This window comes from Orcinus orca, chromosome 11, assembly GCF_937001465.1.
Source record: "Orcinus orca chromosome 11, mOrcOrc1.1, whole genome shotgun sequence".
Taxonomy (NCBI): Eukaryota; Metazoa; Chordata; class Mammalia; order Artiodactyla; family Delphinidae; genus Orcinus; species Orcinus orca.
The window spans coordinates 16,621,139-16,637,993 of record NC_064569.1 but is presented as its reverse complement, the minus strand read 5'-3'; the positions used below and the strand labels follow the sequence as shown (position 1 = coordinate 16,637,993).

At 35.3% G+C, this 16,855-nt stretch overlaps 1 protein-coding gene across 1 annotated transcript in view; it reads right to left on the bottom strand.

Moving 5' to 3' along the window:
* Positions 1 to 16,855, bottom strand: part of PDE3A (phosphodiesterase 3A) — a 311,073-nt gene that overhangs the window by 118,423 nt on the left and 175,795 nt on the right. Inside the window, exon 2 of the mRNA XM_004270940.4 lies at positions 6,176 to 6,226. Within this exon, the coding sequence (XP_004270988.2) occupies positions 6,176 to 6,226 (51 nt within the window). The remainder of the gene's footprint in view (positions 1 to 6,175; positions 6,227 to 16,855) is intronic.

Genomic DNA, 16,855 nt, shown 5'->3' with positions numbered 1-16,855 from the left:
ATTTGTTGGCATATAATTATTGATAGTAGTCTCTTATGATCGTTTGTGTTTCTGTGGTATTGTTTGTAACATCTCCTGTTTCATTTCTGACTTTTATCAATTTGAGTCCTCTCTCGTTTTTTCTTGGTGAGCCTAGCTAAAGGTTTGTCAATTTTATCTTTTCAAAGAACCAGATCTTAGTTTCATTGATCTTTTCTATTGCTTTTTTAGTCTCTATTTCATTTATTTCTGTCTATTCTTTATCATCTTTTCCTTCTACTAACTTGGGTCTTCGTTTTTTCTTCTTTTCCTAGTTCTTTGAGATGTAAAGTTAGATTATTTGAGACTTTTCCTGTTTCTTGAGGTAGGCATTTATCTCTATACACTTCCCTCTTAGAACCGCTTTTGCTACATCCTATAAATTTTAACGTGTTATATTTTCAATTTCATTTCATTTTAAGCATACCAATAGCCTAGTGCCATCTATTACCTTTTTTCCCACCAGAATACTCAGTTAATTTCTTTTATTGTAATACAATACTCTAATGACTTAGAAACATACAAACCAGAATTTCATTGTCTAAAAAAATACCTAACTTATTTGAAGACTAGATAGATCACACATAAGCTGTTTCTTCAATAAGTGGTCTTAAGTGTAATTGATAAAACTTGGCTGGTAGTATATATACATTAATATATATGTTATATACACACACACACACACACTAAATGACTACAGAATCTGCTAGTCTCTAGTGATAAATAGTTTAGTATATCAATAATATACTAAATACTAAAGAACTGGCTAGTCTCTAACTACTGATAAATATGGGCCTGCTGGTTCCTAGCACAGTAAAGTGTTAGGAAGTTTGCAAATTCACAAATTAATCTTTTCTCACAGACCATTAGCTAAGTGATAAGTAAATTATTGGCTCCTTCAGTGCCCTTCTACCACTTTTAAGCTTTCAAAGGAGAGCAATTTTCTATTGTTTCTCTTAACTTCCCACTGAAAAACTTTTCTTCAAGAATTTAGAGGAAAGAAAAAGCAAAAAACATACTTGCCTTCTGAGAATTTTATCCCCTGACTTCGTTTGGTATTACTGGAAATGCTGCCAGAGAAAAGAGTTCTGCCTGCTGCTGCAAGTTTATTTATCATTTAGCATCTTCCAAAATTTGGATGATCTACTATTTGAGACCACATACTTTAAAAATAAAAAGAAGAAAATACCAGCCTGAAAGCTGTGAGCTGACAAATTATGTCATAGAATTATTGAGTAAAGAGTAAATAAATCAATTTTAATTAAATTCTTACTGAGTTTGAAGAGTTACATGCAATTAAGTGTTGGAATTTACTTGAAGTAAGATATGTATTTTTCTATGTAAGTATTTGATATGAAAGGTACACCTTATCATCTGTGATAATGCACATATAATTCTGGGAGATGACATCAAATTTGAGAAAATCTTTTATTTAGCAAGCATGTAGGAGGAAAGCCAGGAGAAGTTTAACTCTATCCTGGTAATGACGAATGCCCTCAATATGAGCTGATCATTTTTATCCTCTGAGTTAAGGCTGCCTTTAGGCAAAACTATATACTTCCTTCCTGAAGGCCAAAGTCATTTAGTTCAATTTTTGACTCCTCGAAGGCTAAAAACAGTTCCTGACATATATTGGTGTTTTTTGCATTAAAGTAAAATACGTTAAAATTTGTCTTGCAGGCTACCCACTCACATCTGTCATAGCCCACTGCTTTCTACCAGGTATGTTCACACATCAAGTCAGTTCCATTTTTGGAAATCTAAAACAAATGTACTCCATATATTTTCTACCATTCAAGGCTTTCCACTATAATATCCCCAAGTTTATGTACCCTTTCTCTAGCAAGAAAACTGAAGTCATTAGGCTCAAAGTATTTCTTTCATTTTTGTGCTATCTGCCCCTATTTCTTCTCTCCTTTTCTGGTATAGATGTGCCTACTTTCTTTCCAAAACTTCTTCATTTGTGCTTTTTGGTGGATCTATCCAGTAGTTCATTTGAGAACATGGTCAGTTTTTCTGAACTAGGGTGAATGGCCGAACCTAGGGTGGGAACTGGTGGAGTGTGAGAAAAACACATAAACAGGTGTCAAAGGGACCAGCCCAAAGGACCACACTGGGAGAAATTGCATTCCCTTCCCTGGATTACACTATTTTCTCAGTCCTTAAATAGGTCACTATTGAGAATTTTCAGTGTTTTCTTCTCTCTACTGATTCTCTTTCTTTGCCATTAATAGTTATTAAGACATACATCCTACCTTAGCATAAAAATAAATTTTCCTCACTTCTGTTGCCACCTATTTCTCTTTTGTTTTATTGAAGCATAGTTGATTTACAATGTTGTGTTAATTTCTGCTGTACAGCAAAGTGATTCAGTTTTATATATATGTATACATACACACACACACACACACACACATTCTTTTTTATATTCTTTTCTATTATGGTTTATCATAGAATACTGAATATAGTTCCCTGAGCTACACAGTAGGAACCTGTTTGTCACCTCTTTCTTAATTCTACTTCTCTTTTAAAACAAAACTCCTCCACTGTCTCACACTAATTCTCTTCTTAATTTCTGTATTCTGTTTTTCCACCTCTTCTTGACCAAAAGTGCATTCTCAGAGTTCACTAATGCCCTGCTCATCACTACATCCAAAAGCATTTCCTACTTTTTTTGTTTTCTTGAAACTTTTGTTGTGGTCTCAGCCTTCTTCTGAGTGTAACTTGACAGTATACTCACTACTTCGGGTTCTGCATTACTTCTTCCTCTGGTCTCTAGTGAGCCCATGTACATGCTTTAACTCCCTCCCCAGGCTCCTCCCAGCCCTTACACTGAGTCTCCCTCAAGAATGAGCCTTTCTTCTGTTTTTCTCTTTTAATATCCTTCTTCTGGAATCCATTGCCTAATGTAGTTTGATTATCACAAGAATGATTGGCATTCCCTAACTGACATCTTCTGCTTTCATCTGGCTACAGAGCCCAGAACGGCACCTCAAGTATTTGTCTGAAATTCCCTTTTGGAATTGCCATCTTCACTTCTCTCTTAACACTTCTAACACTAAACTCAACATCTTCCCTGTGAACTGGCCTGTGTTACTGGGACTCATTCTTCTTTTTTTTTCTTTTTTTCCAAAACAACTGATGTATATTTGACCTAAAATATCTTAATTTCAGGTGTAAAACATAGTGATTTGACATTTTTATAGATTATGCACTCTACGAAGTTATTACAATATCACTGACTACATTCCCTTGGCTGTGCATTACATCCCTATGACTTATTATTTTTTATAACTGGTAGCTGGGATCTCTTAGTCCCCTTCACCTGTTTCTCCCATCTCTCTTCCACCCTCCCCTCTGGAGACCACTAATTTGTTTTCTGTATCTTTGAATTTGTTTCTGTTTTGTTATATATGTTCATTTGTTTTGTATTTTAAATTCAACATATAAGTGAAAACATGCAGCATTTGTCTTTCTCTGGATTACAAGTTCTTAACCCTCCTTACTTCCTCCTCGTACCAGATCAATAAAGAATGACATTCCCTGGATCATTCTTTCACAGTAGTTCCTGCAACAGTCCCTAGGCAGTAAGTGTTTATAAAGCAGTTATAAAGTAAATTCACAGAAATCCAAACAACCCCACAATTTACCAGTTCAGACTTTTCCTCAAGCTTTTCCCTTTCCCTCTTTTCACTTCTGAAACCTTACTACCCAAACTTGAAGGCTCAGCTCAGATACCACCAAATTTCCCAGTTCTACTAGGCATAGATAAATACTCTGTCCCACCTAAACTCTTATCACACTTTGTTTATATACTTAATTTTACATCTACCACTCTGCCTTATATGCAAATTACCTACTCAAGTACTGCTCTATTTCCAACCATACCTTGTAAGCTCTTGCAACGCAGTAAACTTGTCACTCAGTTTTTCTTCAATGAGACCTACCACAGTGCTATCCACATAGTAAGTGCTTAAAAACCTGTCTTCAATTAAACTAAATTGAGATGGGATTTGAGTAAGGCCTTGTGGTAGTCGTAAAATATTTAGAGATCTGTGTTCAAATGCAGTCTGTCTGAAATTCCTTTCAAATGGCCGAAAGGCTTTAGACATATTGTCCAAGGAAATGGTAGCAAGATAAGAAGGGATCAATCATCTAAAACATAAATATACTGTCTTCCCCACCCCATTCCCCCCCCCCCACAGTGGAGAATCAGAATTAGATAAGAGGTGACTACTTTTGTGCTTAATTGACTTATCTGGAATTTCCAAAGAATAAAGTATTCTGTTGTAATTGTTATCGTTTTTATTTTTTGGTGTGTGTTTTGCTTTTGACATTGACAATTTTTTTTTATCTGAGTTGAGGGTCAAGGGTGAGACAAAGGTATACCCCATTTCGAATGCTTATTTTGCTAGTTGAGAGGTTCACGAAAAACCTTGATGCTGATAACGGTAGTTCATGCAAGAACTTTCTAGTGCCTTTGCTTTTCAGAATCATCTCAAGCTTCTAAATATAATCAAACTTTATTTATGAAAATATTTTTCATGTGTATGTGGAAATCTGAAGTTTTCTAGCTATGTGCAATAGCTGGAATTCTAAAAATTTTCATTCTGGGATTTTTTACGTTTAAAGTTAACATAAACGACGCTGGGCCTTTATGACATTATATTTCAATTTATAATGACAGAGTGACCAATCCAAACTTGAAGATAAATTATATCCAAATAGGTTATATGGCGAGTATATTATATATTTTTTCAACAAATTTTAAAAACTAACACTACATTACTTTGAAACGACATGCCCTCATCAAGTTGCTTGGTGTGTTCTGAGTCAAAATGTCTTTGGTGGCAATAATCAGAAACCACAGAGTTTCTTACTGGTGCTCATCTTTACTTCTGATTGGTCTAGAATTACAAAGCGTCCACCATGCATTAATTTCATCATTTCATTGCCAATCTTGCCGAAAATTCTGATTTAAAATAATAAATGTGTACAGAGGGAGAGTTGCCAGAGAAAATGGAGACAAGGAAGTGACAGTGAGGGAGAATGAGGCATAAATCCTTTTGGATAATCCTAATATAATTGGACTGGTTTATATTATCTACTAATCAAATTGATAATGGACAAAAATAAAACCACAGCTATTAAACTCTCCCCTAAAAACAACTGACTGACTTGGTTGTATTTCCCTAGTGACTGAAATGAAACTGTTGTCCGTGCAATCTTAATGACAGCACAGGTCATATCAGCTTGGTAAAACACTTGGGAGACGCTGACATTTCACAATGATCTTTCATATACAGTATCGTACAGCAAACTCTCTCTTAACCATATTTTTTAGTGGCAAATAAAACATGTGAGCAGCAAAGATTAAAATGTTCCACCCACTTAATTTTTTATTTAGCACGTTTACAGTCAGGTAAGCACAGGCTGCTAAGAAATGATTTTTACATTTCTTCACAAAATACCCTAGGAGGAGAGGCAATTTTCTTAGTGTAAAACTTAGCCTTTATTTTGTCAGACAAAGTAATTATGGAAGCAAAACAAATCCACATTGTCTAATTAGGTCATTAAAAAGCATAAATGCGTCATGGAAGCTTTTCTCCTTGCCTAAGACATAAAGTAAGACAATGAGAACAGTCTGGTAATATAGAAAGTTTTATAATTTGTTTTTTTTCCAAAATAATAGGTCCTTTCATCTTTCTATTTCCCTAAGATGAAGACAGTTCATTTAGAGACAAAACTCTGTAATTAGTTCAGGGCTTACTCTCATTATATTTCAAAATATTTAACCAAAACCAGGAAGGTAGAGAAAAGAAGAAAATACATAGAAAAATTTTCAAAGGAAGGGAATAAAATCAAGAGAGTAGGTTGCTGATCAAACTGTATTCTGCAGAGACAAGATGAATATAAAATCTACATTCATATAAACACAACCAGTCTGGGATACCAGAAAGCTCTTCAGAGGAATATACTGGCATCTGCCTTTGGGATTTGAAACCTGACTTTAATTACAGCTAACTTAAATAAAAACAAATGGCATGATTCTTTTGTCTCTTCCTCTCTCTCATTATTATTTCATGAGCTTTAGAAAACTCATGGCTCAAAGTGTTAAGAAACAAAATGCAAAAAAAGGAAAAGAAAAGAAACCTACCTGCGATCCCCTTGGCCCTCGTTTGTGGTCCCATTCTGAATGCCCCATGAGCTGTAAGATAATATAATAATGACAGTAAGTTAAATGATACCTATTTTATTTTTATTTATTTATTTTTTGCGGTACGCGGGTCTCTCACTGCCGTGGCCTCTCCCGTTGCGGAGCACAGGCTCCGGACGCGCAGGCTCAGCGGCCATGGCTCACGGGCCCAGCCGCTCCGCGGCATGTGGGATCTTCCCGGACCGGGGCACGAACCCGTGTCCCCTGCATCGGCAGGCGGACTCTCAACCACTGTACCACCAGGGAAGCCCAATGATACCTATTTTACATGGCAACTCTTTCTACTCTTTATTTTAAAGAATAATGAGGCTTTTGAAAACTATGTTTTAATAGTAGGGCATTATATTGACCTCATGAGTAAATTAACATACCTGAAGTAATACACTTCTGGTTTGATAGCTAATAGTTCAACTACTAGTTGTTTTGAAGATATTTTAATATCACTGTGTGACAAAATGAGTCTGTAATGTACAGCTTTACGGTTGTCAGGAACATTCTAGATCAATGTTAAACCACGTTAAGCTTTATTTTCATACCATTAAGCTTCTAGTTTATTAAGAAAATATGCTACAGAAATCTACTAGTGTAGCTTACTCTACTGTCAAGAATGACAAGAACCAGAAGGCCAAAATATTTCAATCATTTTAAATTGTTTCGATAATATCACAAAAATATGAGAGTTCGAAGGAGCAAAATTATTTAATGTGAAATATGCCCCCAAAGTCACAAAATGTAAATTTTCATAAAAACAGAGACTACAAAACATTATCAAGTTATTCCCATAGTTGTAATAGTCCTGAGCTACTTTGCTTCAAAGAATAATATTTATTTTTTGAAAATAACATTTAACTTGAAGAGCATTAAGAAAATGCAAGATACCAACTGAGAGGAATAAAATTCCATTTCTCTGTCCAGTATACTCACTAGTCATGTGTACCACTGGAAGAACTCCTTACCACTAAGAAGCTAGCATGCTAACAAGACATACTATGGAACATACTTCTATACATTAACTTTTCTGTACAACAACAGTGACTCTTCAGTAGCTATAACAAAAAACAAAGAAACTGATCACAATAGCAACAAAAAGGTAATATACTTTTGAACATTATCAAGAAATGTTTGATAACCATACACAGGAAATGGTAAAACCTTACTGATAAACATACAATGCTCCTGGTTAAGACAAGTGAATTCAATAAAATTATTGTGTTCATTTTTACCCAAATAAATTTACAGGTTTAACTCAATTTCAATCAAAAGCTGTTTGCATTTTTTTTAAGAAAAAAATTGAAAAACACAAGCACCTAAATTTTATCTGAGAGGATGAACTTCTAAGAATCAAAATATTAGAAGAGATGAAAATGCCCTAGTGGTTATTGAAGTGTATTATAAAATTTAACTCAAATTATAGGATAATGATTTAAGACTCAAAATACAAATAAATGAAATGTGGTGGACAGTTCTGAAATAAATTCAAGTACATGTAGTAACAAAAGGTAAAAAATAAAATATAAAAATCAATGGGTATTTGATGAATTATTCAACAAATGAAAAAAGAAAAACTTGGAGCTGAACCTTACAATATACATAACTTCTATATAGATAAAAAGAGTTAAATTTTTAAAAGATCAAACTATAAATATAAAATAGAATAAAATCCAGACAAATACTTAAACTACTTTGGAATATATAAAGATTTTCCAAATTAAAAAAAAAACACAGATGAATTTATCAGGCTACATGAAATCTTCAAATGTCTGCACAAATGTCAAATTGGCAAAATATCTGCAGTAAATGGTAGGTAATATCTTCAGGACACTAAGAACTCTACAAACTTGAAATAAACACAACTCTAATAGATAACTGGAAGAAAGGATAAGGACAATTTACACAATAAATATCAAGTCAAGAGGTTTATGGGAAACAATTGACTTTGCTGGAAGTGAAAGAAATTCAGTATAGACAATAACAAAAAGCTACTGTTGCCTATTTTTTAGCAAATTGATAAGGTAGAATATTAGGTTAGGATTTAGGGAGATAAGTATACACATATATTGCTAGCATATAGCAAATATATATATTGAGATATATATATACATATAACACTTATAAATATAGACATGTACCATGTATGTCAACTTTAATACATATTACATACTACTAAAAATTCATACACTTTGACCAGTAAATAAAATCGTAAGAATCTAGTAGTTATAATGTGCTAATCACTGTGTTATCCAACAAAAGGGTAACTATTCAATAAATTATAGTATAGAAAAGAATATAATATAGCAATTAGAAATTGTGCCCACCTAGAGGGGTGGGAGAGGGAGGGTGGGAGGGAGATGCAAGAGGGAGGGGATATGGGGATATATGTATACGTATAGCTGATTCACTGTGTTATACAGCAGAAACTAACACACCATTGTAAAGCAATTATATTCCAATAAAGATGTTAAAAAAAAAAATTGACCTTCAGAGACTTTTAAAAAATTACATGAGAAATGCTCATGGTATAATGAGTGAGAAATACAACTACGTCATTTTAAATTACTCATTTTTAATAAGACAGTCGATTATTGCAAGCCTTAGAAGTATTACAATGATTTAATTATTTGGCTAGCACGCAATTTTGGGTAAATTAGCCCAGATAATCATCACATAAAATTGAATGCTTAGTAGATATTTCTTTAATTTTTTAAATTTGTAGATTTATTGGCAATACATCTGCTAGTAAATATTCATTAATACTAATTTAAAGTTAATTATAATAAGATTAAATACTAATCAACCAATGAAATAGTCTGATTCAGAAACATAAATTAAGGATATTTAAGTAATTATTCACTAGAACTATCAAAACAATTCTTGACAATTTCAACCACTGTCCTATTGAGACTTTGGGAATATCTTTCATTAATAACAGGGAGGTGAGATGCTTGCGTTGGCAACTCTAAAGAGATAATAAACTTGAGTACTAGACTGATAAATAAAAATGATTTTTAAGCAGAAGGCTTACCTTCTCTCTCTCTCTATTTTATCTAAATGTTCTCAAGAAAATAGGTTATAAAAGGCTGTTATGACTACTACCCTCTAGCTAGTGAATTTAAACGAACAGGGTAACTTGGTAAATTCTACCACGCATGAGTATCACAATTAAAAGAGGTAAATACATCAGAAACACGAATTGTCATCCACCTATATGAATTTAAGGGGGAATAGCTGATGATGACAGATACTAAGTCAAGAATATAACATTTCTCCAAGATCAGAACTAAGGTAAGAAAACCACGGGATTCACTGCCCTCTGCCATTAACTATCTTAAAGACAATTTTTAGTCAAAGAAAAAAATCATCCAAAATGCAGACTCATTTGGGTCATCACTTACTACAGAAGAGAATTTACAAACCAGAACTTATAAACCTCCAAAAGTTTCACTCTCCAACCTTTTATTTATTTATTTATTTATTTTGCGGTACGCGGGCCTCTCACTGTTGTGGCCTCTCCCGTTGCGGAGCACAGGCTCCGGACGCGCAGGCTCCGGACGCGCAGGCTCCGGACGCGCAGGCTCAGCGGCCATGGCTCACGGGCCCAGCCGCTCCGCGGCATGCGGGATCCTCCCAAACCGGGGCACGAACCCATGTCCCCTGCATCGGCAGGCGTACTCTCAACCACTGCGCCACCAGGGAAGCCCTCTCCAACCTTTTATTTTAAACTTTACAATAGTAAATTTGCCAAATGTGTTACGTATCAGAGAGAGTTATTTTCCTTGCAGTATACAATAGAGTAATGAGAGAGATTTAGGCAGGGAATTCTATTCCACTGTACCATTATGTATTTATATTATCTATTTAATACCATTATTATAATACATTTGAAAGTCTGAGTTGACAAAGCATGTGGTAATATTTCAAAATGTATTTTAACATGATACCGCTGCTACTTTTTTCTAGGTAATAAAAAGTTACATAAATCTACATGCTCTGTGAAATACACAAAATATAAAAAAACTCTGAAATGAATAAGATACTGGAATGTTCTCTGTTCAATAAGAAGAAAGGCAAAGGAAGTCAACAAAGATTGTGTTCCCTTTGGACTTGAGGAAATCACACAAGGGCTTTATCATTAAAAAAGTATCTATTGATACTTTTCATTGAAAAAATCTGAGCCAAAATTTAACATTACTTCAGTGTTGACTTATACGGGGTTTGTTACAGTATTTTCTCGCATTTGTTTTTTAAATGCAGAGAAAGGCAGAGAGGACTGGATAGGGTGTCAGGACTCTACTTCTTCCCATGATTATTGCATACCTGGCACAGAAAGGGGAGTGAGTATCAGCTTCGTATTAGTACATGACAGCATTTGAATTTTTACCCTATCTACAGACACAGAATTTATTTTACTGTCATAAGAGCACTGTCCTCAGATCACGGATCCAGGACTAAAATAAGCATCATGTTTTCAGTAGCCTTTTAAAAAAACTATCCATAGTATGATAAACTGCCTGACTTATTTAATATTACAGATTATTTAAGTTAAAATGAAGCATTTGGCTGCTGGTAACTATTCCTATTAAAGCAGAACCATAGAGCTAAATGTTTTAGAAGTACAGAGATACCTCCCTAGCCCTACTCTCTTAACTAACGATTAGGACAAATGAAAAAAATTGGTCAGTTATAATAAATAGTAAAGAGGAGAGCTTGCATAATAAGTCAATGAATTACAGAATTAAGTGCAAACTGATGTTGATGTTATATCAGTGAGAAAGTTGAAACATCCTTTGAGTCCACAGGTAGGATTAGTGTTAAGTTGCAGATGTCCATTGACATGTCATGGGATTAGATAAAAGACAGAAATGGGTCATGGACAACGAACAGAAGTAGAATTTGTGGAATCACTTTTTTCTTTTTGCAGTTGAAGTCACTTGAATGGACTACACTTTCAAGATAAGTGAAGAGCAGCATGATACCTAGGCCATTCTGGGAAGAGAGACAAAAAGTTTATTAACCTGATATGATACTCTTTATGGAGGAGGCATGCTTCTGATTTTATGATCAATAGAAATGTAAAACAGAAAAAGAGAAATTGAAACTAAAAAATGAATAATAAATAGGAAATTCAAATACATTCTGGTTGATAAAGAGTACATGGCTTAATTCAGGAAGAAAAAAATGTTTGTCTATCACCTTCTATAAAAAATACCTTCTTGGTTATTTAACTATGATTACTCCTATGGGTAATAACACTTTAATAAACATCTCACCAGAAGGTTTGAGGATATATAGGTCACCAAAGTTATGCTTACACACGGCAAAGAGAAGGAATTCTCCATAAAACTGTCTATCTTTCCTTCTTTCTCAGCTCCCATTAATCAGGATGGGCAAAATGAAGATGCTTAAATTTATTCCTAGGAAATAAAATATACTTCCTTTCAGAGAAACACAATTTGCTATGTAAAGGATTTTGAAAATCCTAACTTCCCTGACACTAAGTCATTTTCATCCTTATGGAATAAATTCTTCTCTCTTTTATTTTTAATAATAAATTTCTACATCACAGCCTTCAGCTAACAGTATGTTACACAGTACTTAGTTCCAAAGAAAACAAAACTTCTGCCAAACACCGAATTTAAAAAGTTCACAGGAGAAACAAAGGAGAAGTTAGCATGGAAACAAAATGGTTCTGTCCAAGCAGAGATATTTTTAATACTAGCATGAGAAATGCAGAGAGTTGAAAGTGTGTTTCTGTAGGTAAAATAGTTCCTTTTCTTGTTTATATTTTTCCCTGTGCTCTGTTCTATTATTTTTTGTTTGTTAATACAAACATGAATACCTTTTTAGGGACTTTTTTGGGGAAAAAAAAGAAACCTCACCAGACCTATTACTGAAGGGATGTAAGCTGCAGGAAACCACAACTAGATGCAAAATTAAAAAAAAAAAAATACTTCGCATGTATTTAAAGAGGCGAGCGGTTTTAGATATGAAAAAATGTAATGATGGAGAGTAACAGTCACACTGTTATCCTAAAGTTATTCTCAAGTAAACTATTCTTCTACTTCATTTGTTGAAAACCTACAGAATGGGAGAAAATATTTGCAAACAATACAACTGACAAGGGATTAATCTCTAAAATATACAAACAGATCATACAGCTCAATATCGAGAAAACAACCTAATCAAAAAATGGGCAGAAGATCTAAATAGACATTTCTCCAAAGAAGACATACAAATGGCCAACAGGCACATGAAAAGATGCTCAACGTCCCTAATCATTAGAGAAATGAAAATTAAAACTACAATGAGGTATCACCTCACACCGGTCAGAATGGCCATCATCAAAAAGTCTACAAATAATAAATGCTTGAGAGGATGTGGAGAAAAGGGCACCTTCCTACAATGTTGGTAGGAATTTAAATTGGTGCAGCCACTGTGGAGAACAGTATGGAGGTTCCTTAAAAAACTAAAATAGAGGGCTTCCCTGGTGGCACAGTGGTTGAGAGTACGCCTGCTGATACAGGGGACACGTGTTCGTGCCCCGGTCCGGGAAGATCCCACATGCCGCTGGGCCCGTGAGCCATGGCCGCTGAGCCTGCGCTCCGCAACGGGAGAGGCCACAATAGTGAGAGGCCCGCGTACCACAAAAAAAATACCACAAAAAACAAAAAAAAAAACTAAAATAGAGCTATCACATGACCCAGCAATCCTAGTCCTGGGATATAAGACCCAGCAATCCTAGTCCTGGGCATATATCCAGATAAAACCATAATGTAAAAAGATACATGCACCTCAATGTTCATTGCAGCACTATTTACAATAGCCAAGACATGGAAGCAACCTAAATGTCCATGACAGATGAATGGATAAAGAAGATGTGGTGTATATATACAGCAGAATACTATTCAGCCATTAAAAAGAATGAAATAATGCTCTTTCCAGCGACATGGATGAGATTATCATACTAGGTGAAGTAAGTCAGACAGAGAAAGACAAATATATTACATCACTTATTTGTGGAACCTAAAAAAATGATACAAATGAACTTATTTACAAAACAGAAATAGACTCACAGATATAGAAAACAAACTTATAGTTACCAAAGGGAAAAGTGGGGGGAGGGATAAATTAGGAGTCAGGGGTTAACAGACACACACTACTGTATAGAAAATAGATAAACAACAAGTACCTACTGTATAGCACAGGGAACTATACTCAATACTTTGTAATAACCTATACAGGAAAAGAATCTGAAAAAGAAAAAATATATATACTCATATATATATGAATCACTTTGCTGTACACCTGAAACTAATGATTTTAAATCAACTATACTTCAATAAAAAATAAATTACAAAAAGAAAATTACTATAGTTTTGAAAACATAAAAATAATATATATACACTAAAATTTATATATTATATATATATATGAATATATACTCTGTATAGTACATACATGGAAGTATAACATAAAACCCTCTTTTTATGTAATCATTTATTCATTAAGCAAATATTTACTGTGTGCCTATTATATGCAAGGAACTCTTCCAGACATAACCTATATACTAGTGAACAGACCAAGATGCATCTCTCTTCTCCTGGCTCTTAAAATTCTAATGAAAGGAGATAGAACATACACAAATAAACATAGACCAGATGATGATAAAGCTATAAAGATGCCTAGAGTAGCGTAAAGGATAGAGAATGAGAGGCAAGTGGTGAGTCGGGGCTGGGAACAGAGCTAATTTTATTTAAGTAGATCAGGGAAGTCCTTTCTGAAAAAGTGACATTTATCAGAGACCTGTATAAAGTGGGAGAGCCAGACACACAGGTATCTGGGGGATGGGCACGCGAGACAGAAGATACAGAGGTGCAAAGGCCCTGAGATGGGAGTACAAGTGGTACAACTGAGGAGCAGCAGAGCATCCTTCACCTAAAATTTTAAAACAGTTGGATCTTTTAAATCTATATTTGGTATTTATTCCCTTTCCTCTGGTATGAAATTGTCCAGAAAAGTTAGTCATTAACTCCATTAATTAAAAATAACAAAGTAGGGCTTCCCTGGTGGTGCAGTGGTTGAGAGTCTGCCTGCCGATGCAGGGGACATGGGTTCGTGCCCCGGTCCGGGAAGATCCCACATGCCGCGGAGCTCCTGGGCCTGTGAGCCATGGCCGCTGAGCACGCGTACCGCACAAAAAAAAAAAAAAGAAAGAAAAACAAAGTATATTCTCTAGAGAAATACTCGTGGAGCAGGGACTCTCCCTTCCCGGATCTCTTACTCAGTCTTATTCAATACAACAAGAATTTATGAAGCATATACGATATGCCACAAAGGCACCCTTGTATTAGTCACAGTACAATTTTGTTGTCTCTTTACACATCGGTTTTGTTTTTCAAGAGTCATAAAATGCATAAGGGCAGGGGCTGCCTTTTAATTGCAGTTACTATGAGAAGCCTGGGACTTTCAAATTCATAAGGAAATTAAAGCTCTTCTTTAACCTTGGCATGTTCCCTTTGGATTCTTCCCTTGGCATACTCTTTTCATAATCTCCTTAGTACTTATGTTTTCGCTCTCTAGGATTCTATGTAGGAAGATGGGCCTGGACTGCCCGCTCCCCTGCCTGCAGGGCCCACTAGACAGGAGTCCCCTGGCCTGGGACGATCTGTGATGGACAGTGTAGACCAGTGCAGCTCCCATCTAGTCCTTTTAGGGGAACTGCTCTTAATCCTTGATGTTTCTTTCCTTCGCCTCTTGTTATCAATGGGGGTCAAGGCTATATTGTGCTCTGCCGAAAAGGGAACTGAAAATCTGTAAATTTAATTATAAAGGAGGGTAGATCTTTTCCAATACCATCTCTATTGGGCCTTTTGAGGCCCCAAACCCCAGCGAAGAACCCTGGAGGGCTGGGTGACAATGTGGGGAGCCTCAGGGATTTTCTTAACTACTTTGGCCTATGGTCCAAATCAAACACAGACTTCCTGGGAGACTCCATCAGCCTCCTTCGTGTAAACCAGACACCATCAGCAGCCTCAGTTCTCACCCAGAACCTAGCTTCACTACCACCACTTCATCACATCCCCCCACATGCTAAATCCATTCCACTCTACAAGGCATTATCAAGCGATGGGGACATTATTGAAGAGCTAAGGGGAGACCGGGCATGATTACACCACACAGAATACTGCAAAAAGCCACTCAAATATCCATCAGGTATCTCAGAGGGTGTCACAAAGCATTTTTGTTTATTTTTTTATAGCTGTTACTACCTCTTGCCCTTTACTCCTGGTGGGGGGCGGGGGGGGGCGGGAGGCATGGGGAGGGAAATGAGTCTTTTTCAGCTTAAAGGTCTCAACCTTTCATGCCTCAAGGATCCTCCCCCAGAGCTCGTTTTTTTTTATCATTCCCCGCTTTCTCCTATTCTCCCCATCTTGAATCTTCAGACAAATTAGCACGAGAAAAAGGATTCTTTAGAACTGACCCTCCTTAGAAAGCACTGAGAGCCTGAAAACAGTAAAGCACTACATAGGACTGAAATCAAGGGTTTTTTTTTTTCCTTTCACAGTTGGTGATAACTACCTAAATTCCATTCACTTGGCAGAGAATAAATCCCTGATCCTAACTCAGCGTTCCAACCCAGCAGCCAGTATAAATTTCATAAACACAGGGGAATGAGAAAACTTCAAATAGAAAGAAATTCAAATATTCTGGAGTTCGAAATCCCAGTCTCTCTGCTGTTAAGTCCTGTATCTTTTTCTGATTAATGACGATAATGATGTTCCCACACTTTGGTTTAGAATGTTTTCATAATTCTATTTCTGTCCCTGTCATCACAATAACAATCACTACCCTAAACCTATATGCAGCTATTGAGCTACAAAGCTTCCATTATTTTTACTTAATAGATCTTGACTATCTTGATTACATGGAATTTTTGTACTTTTTATTGCTAATTTGTATTTTGGGTACTATGCTACTAATAATGCAATCACAACAGTATTGTGCTTAAGCAGTGTTCCCCTATTAGATATTTTATAAAGAAATGACAATACAGTAAAACAAGCTTGTGAAATTCTGCATAATATAATTAGTACTTGGATACTCCCAATTCTTATTAGGGTTATTAAAGTCTGGTGAAGTATTAAACAAAGGAACTCCATTTAACTAATATTTTCAACACATTTGAACAGAACACTTTTGTTTCGAAAGAGATTAACAGCTTTCCACGGAACACATTCTGAGGATTTTTTTTTTTTTTTTACAGTTTTCTAAATGTTTTTCTTATACATTTATTTTTTCATTATCAAAGAATAGAGGCATATCATTCTTACTTTATAAATATGGAAATGAGTAAAGAGAAGTGAACTTGAAACATAGCCACTAGCCCACTGGATGGATTAAAATTCAGTTCTGCTGACTACAAATCATATACTTTTTCTACTGTACAACCTTTAACAATAAATAATTACTGAGTTCAAACCAAGTATCAGGTCTTGGTCAACTAAGTATATTGGTAAGGAAAATGAAAAAGACATGGGATTTGATTTGTCTTCATGGAACTCATGGTGGTAGTTAATGTGATAGACTTATTTCTCCAAAATCCATTTTCCACTCCTAGTCTCC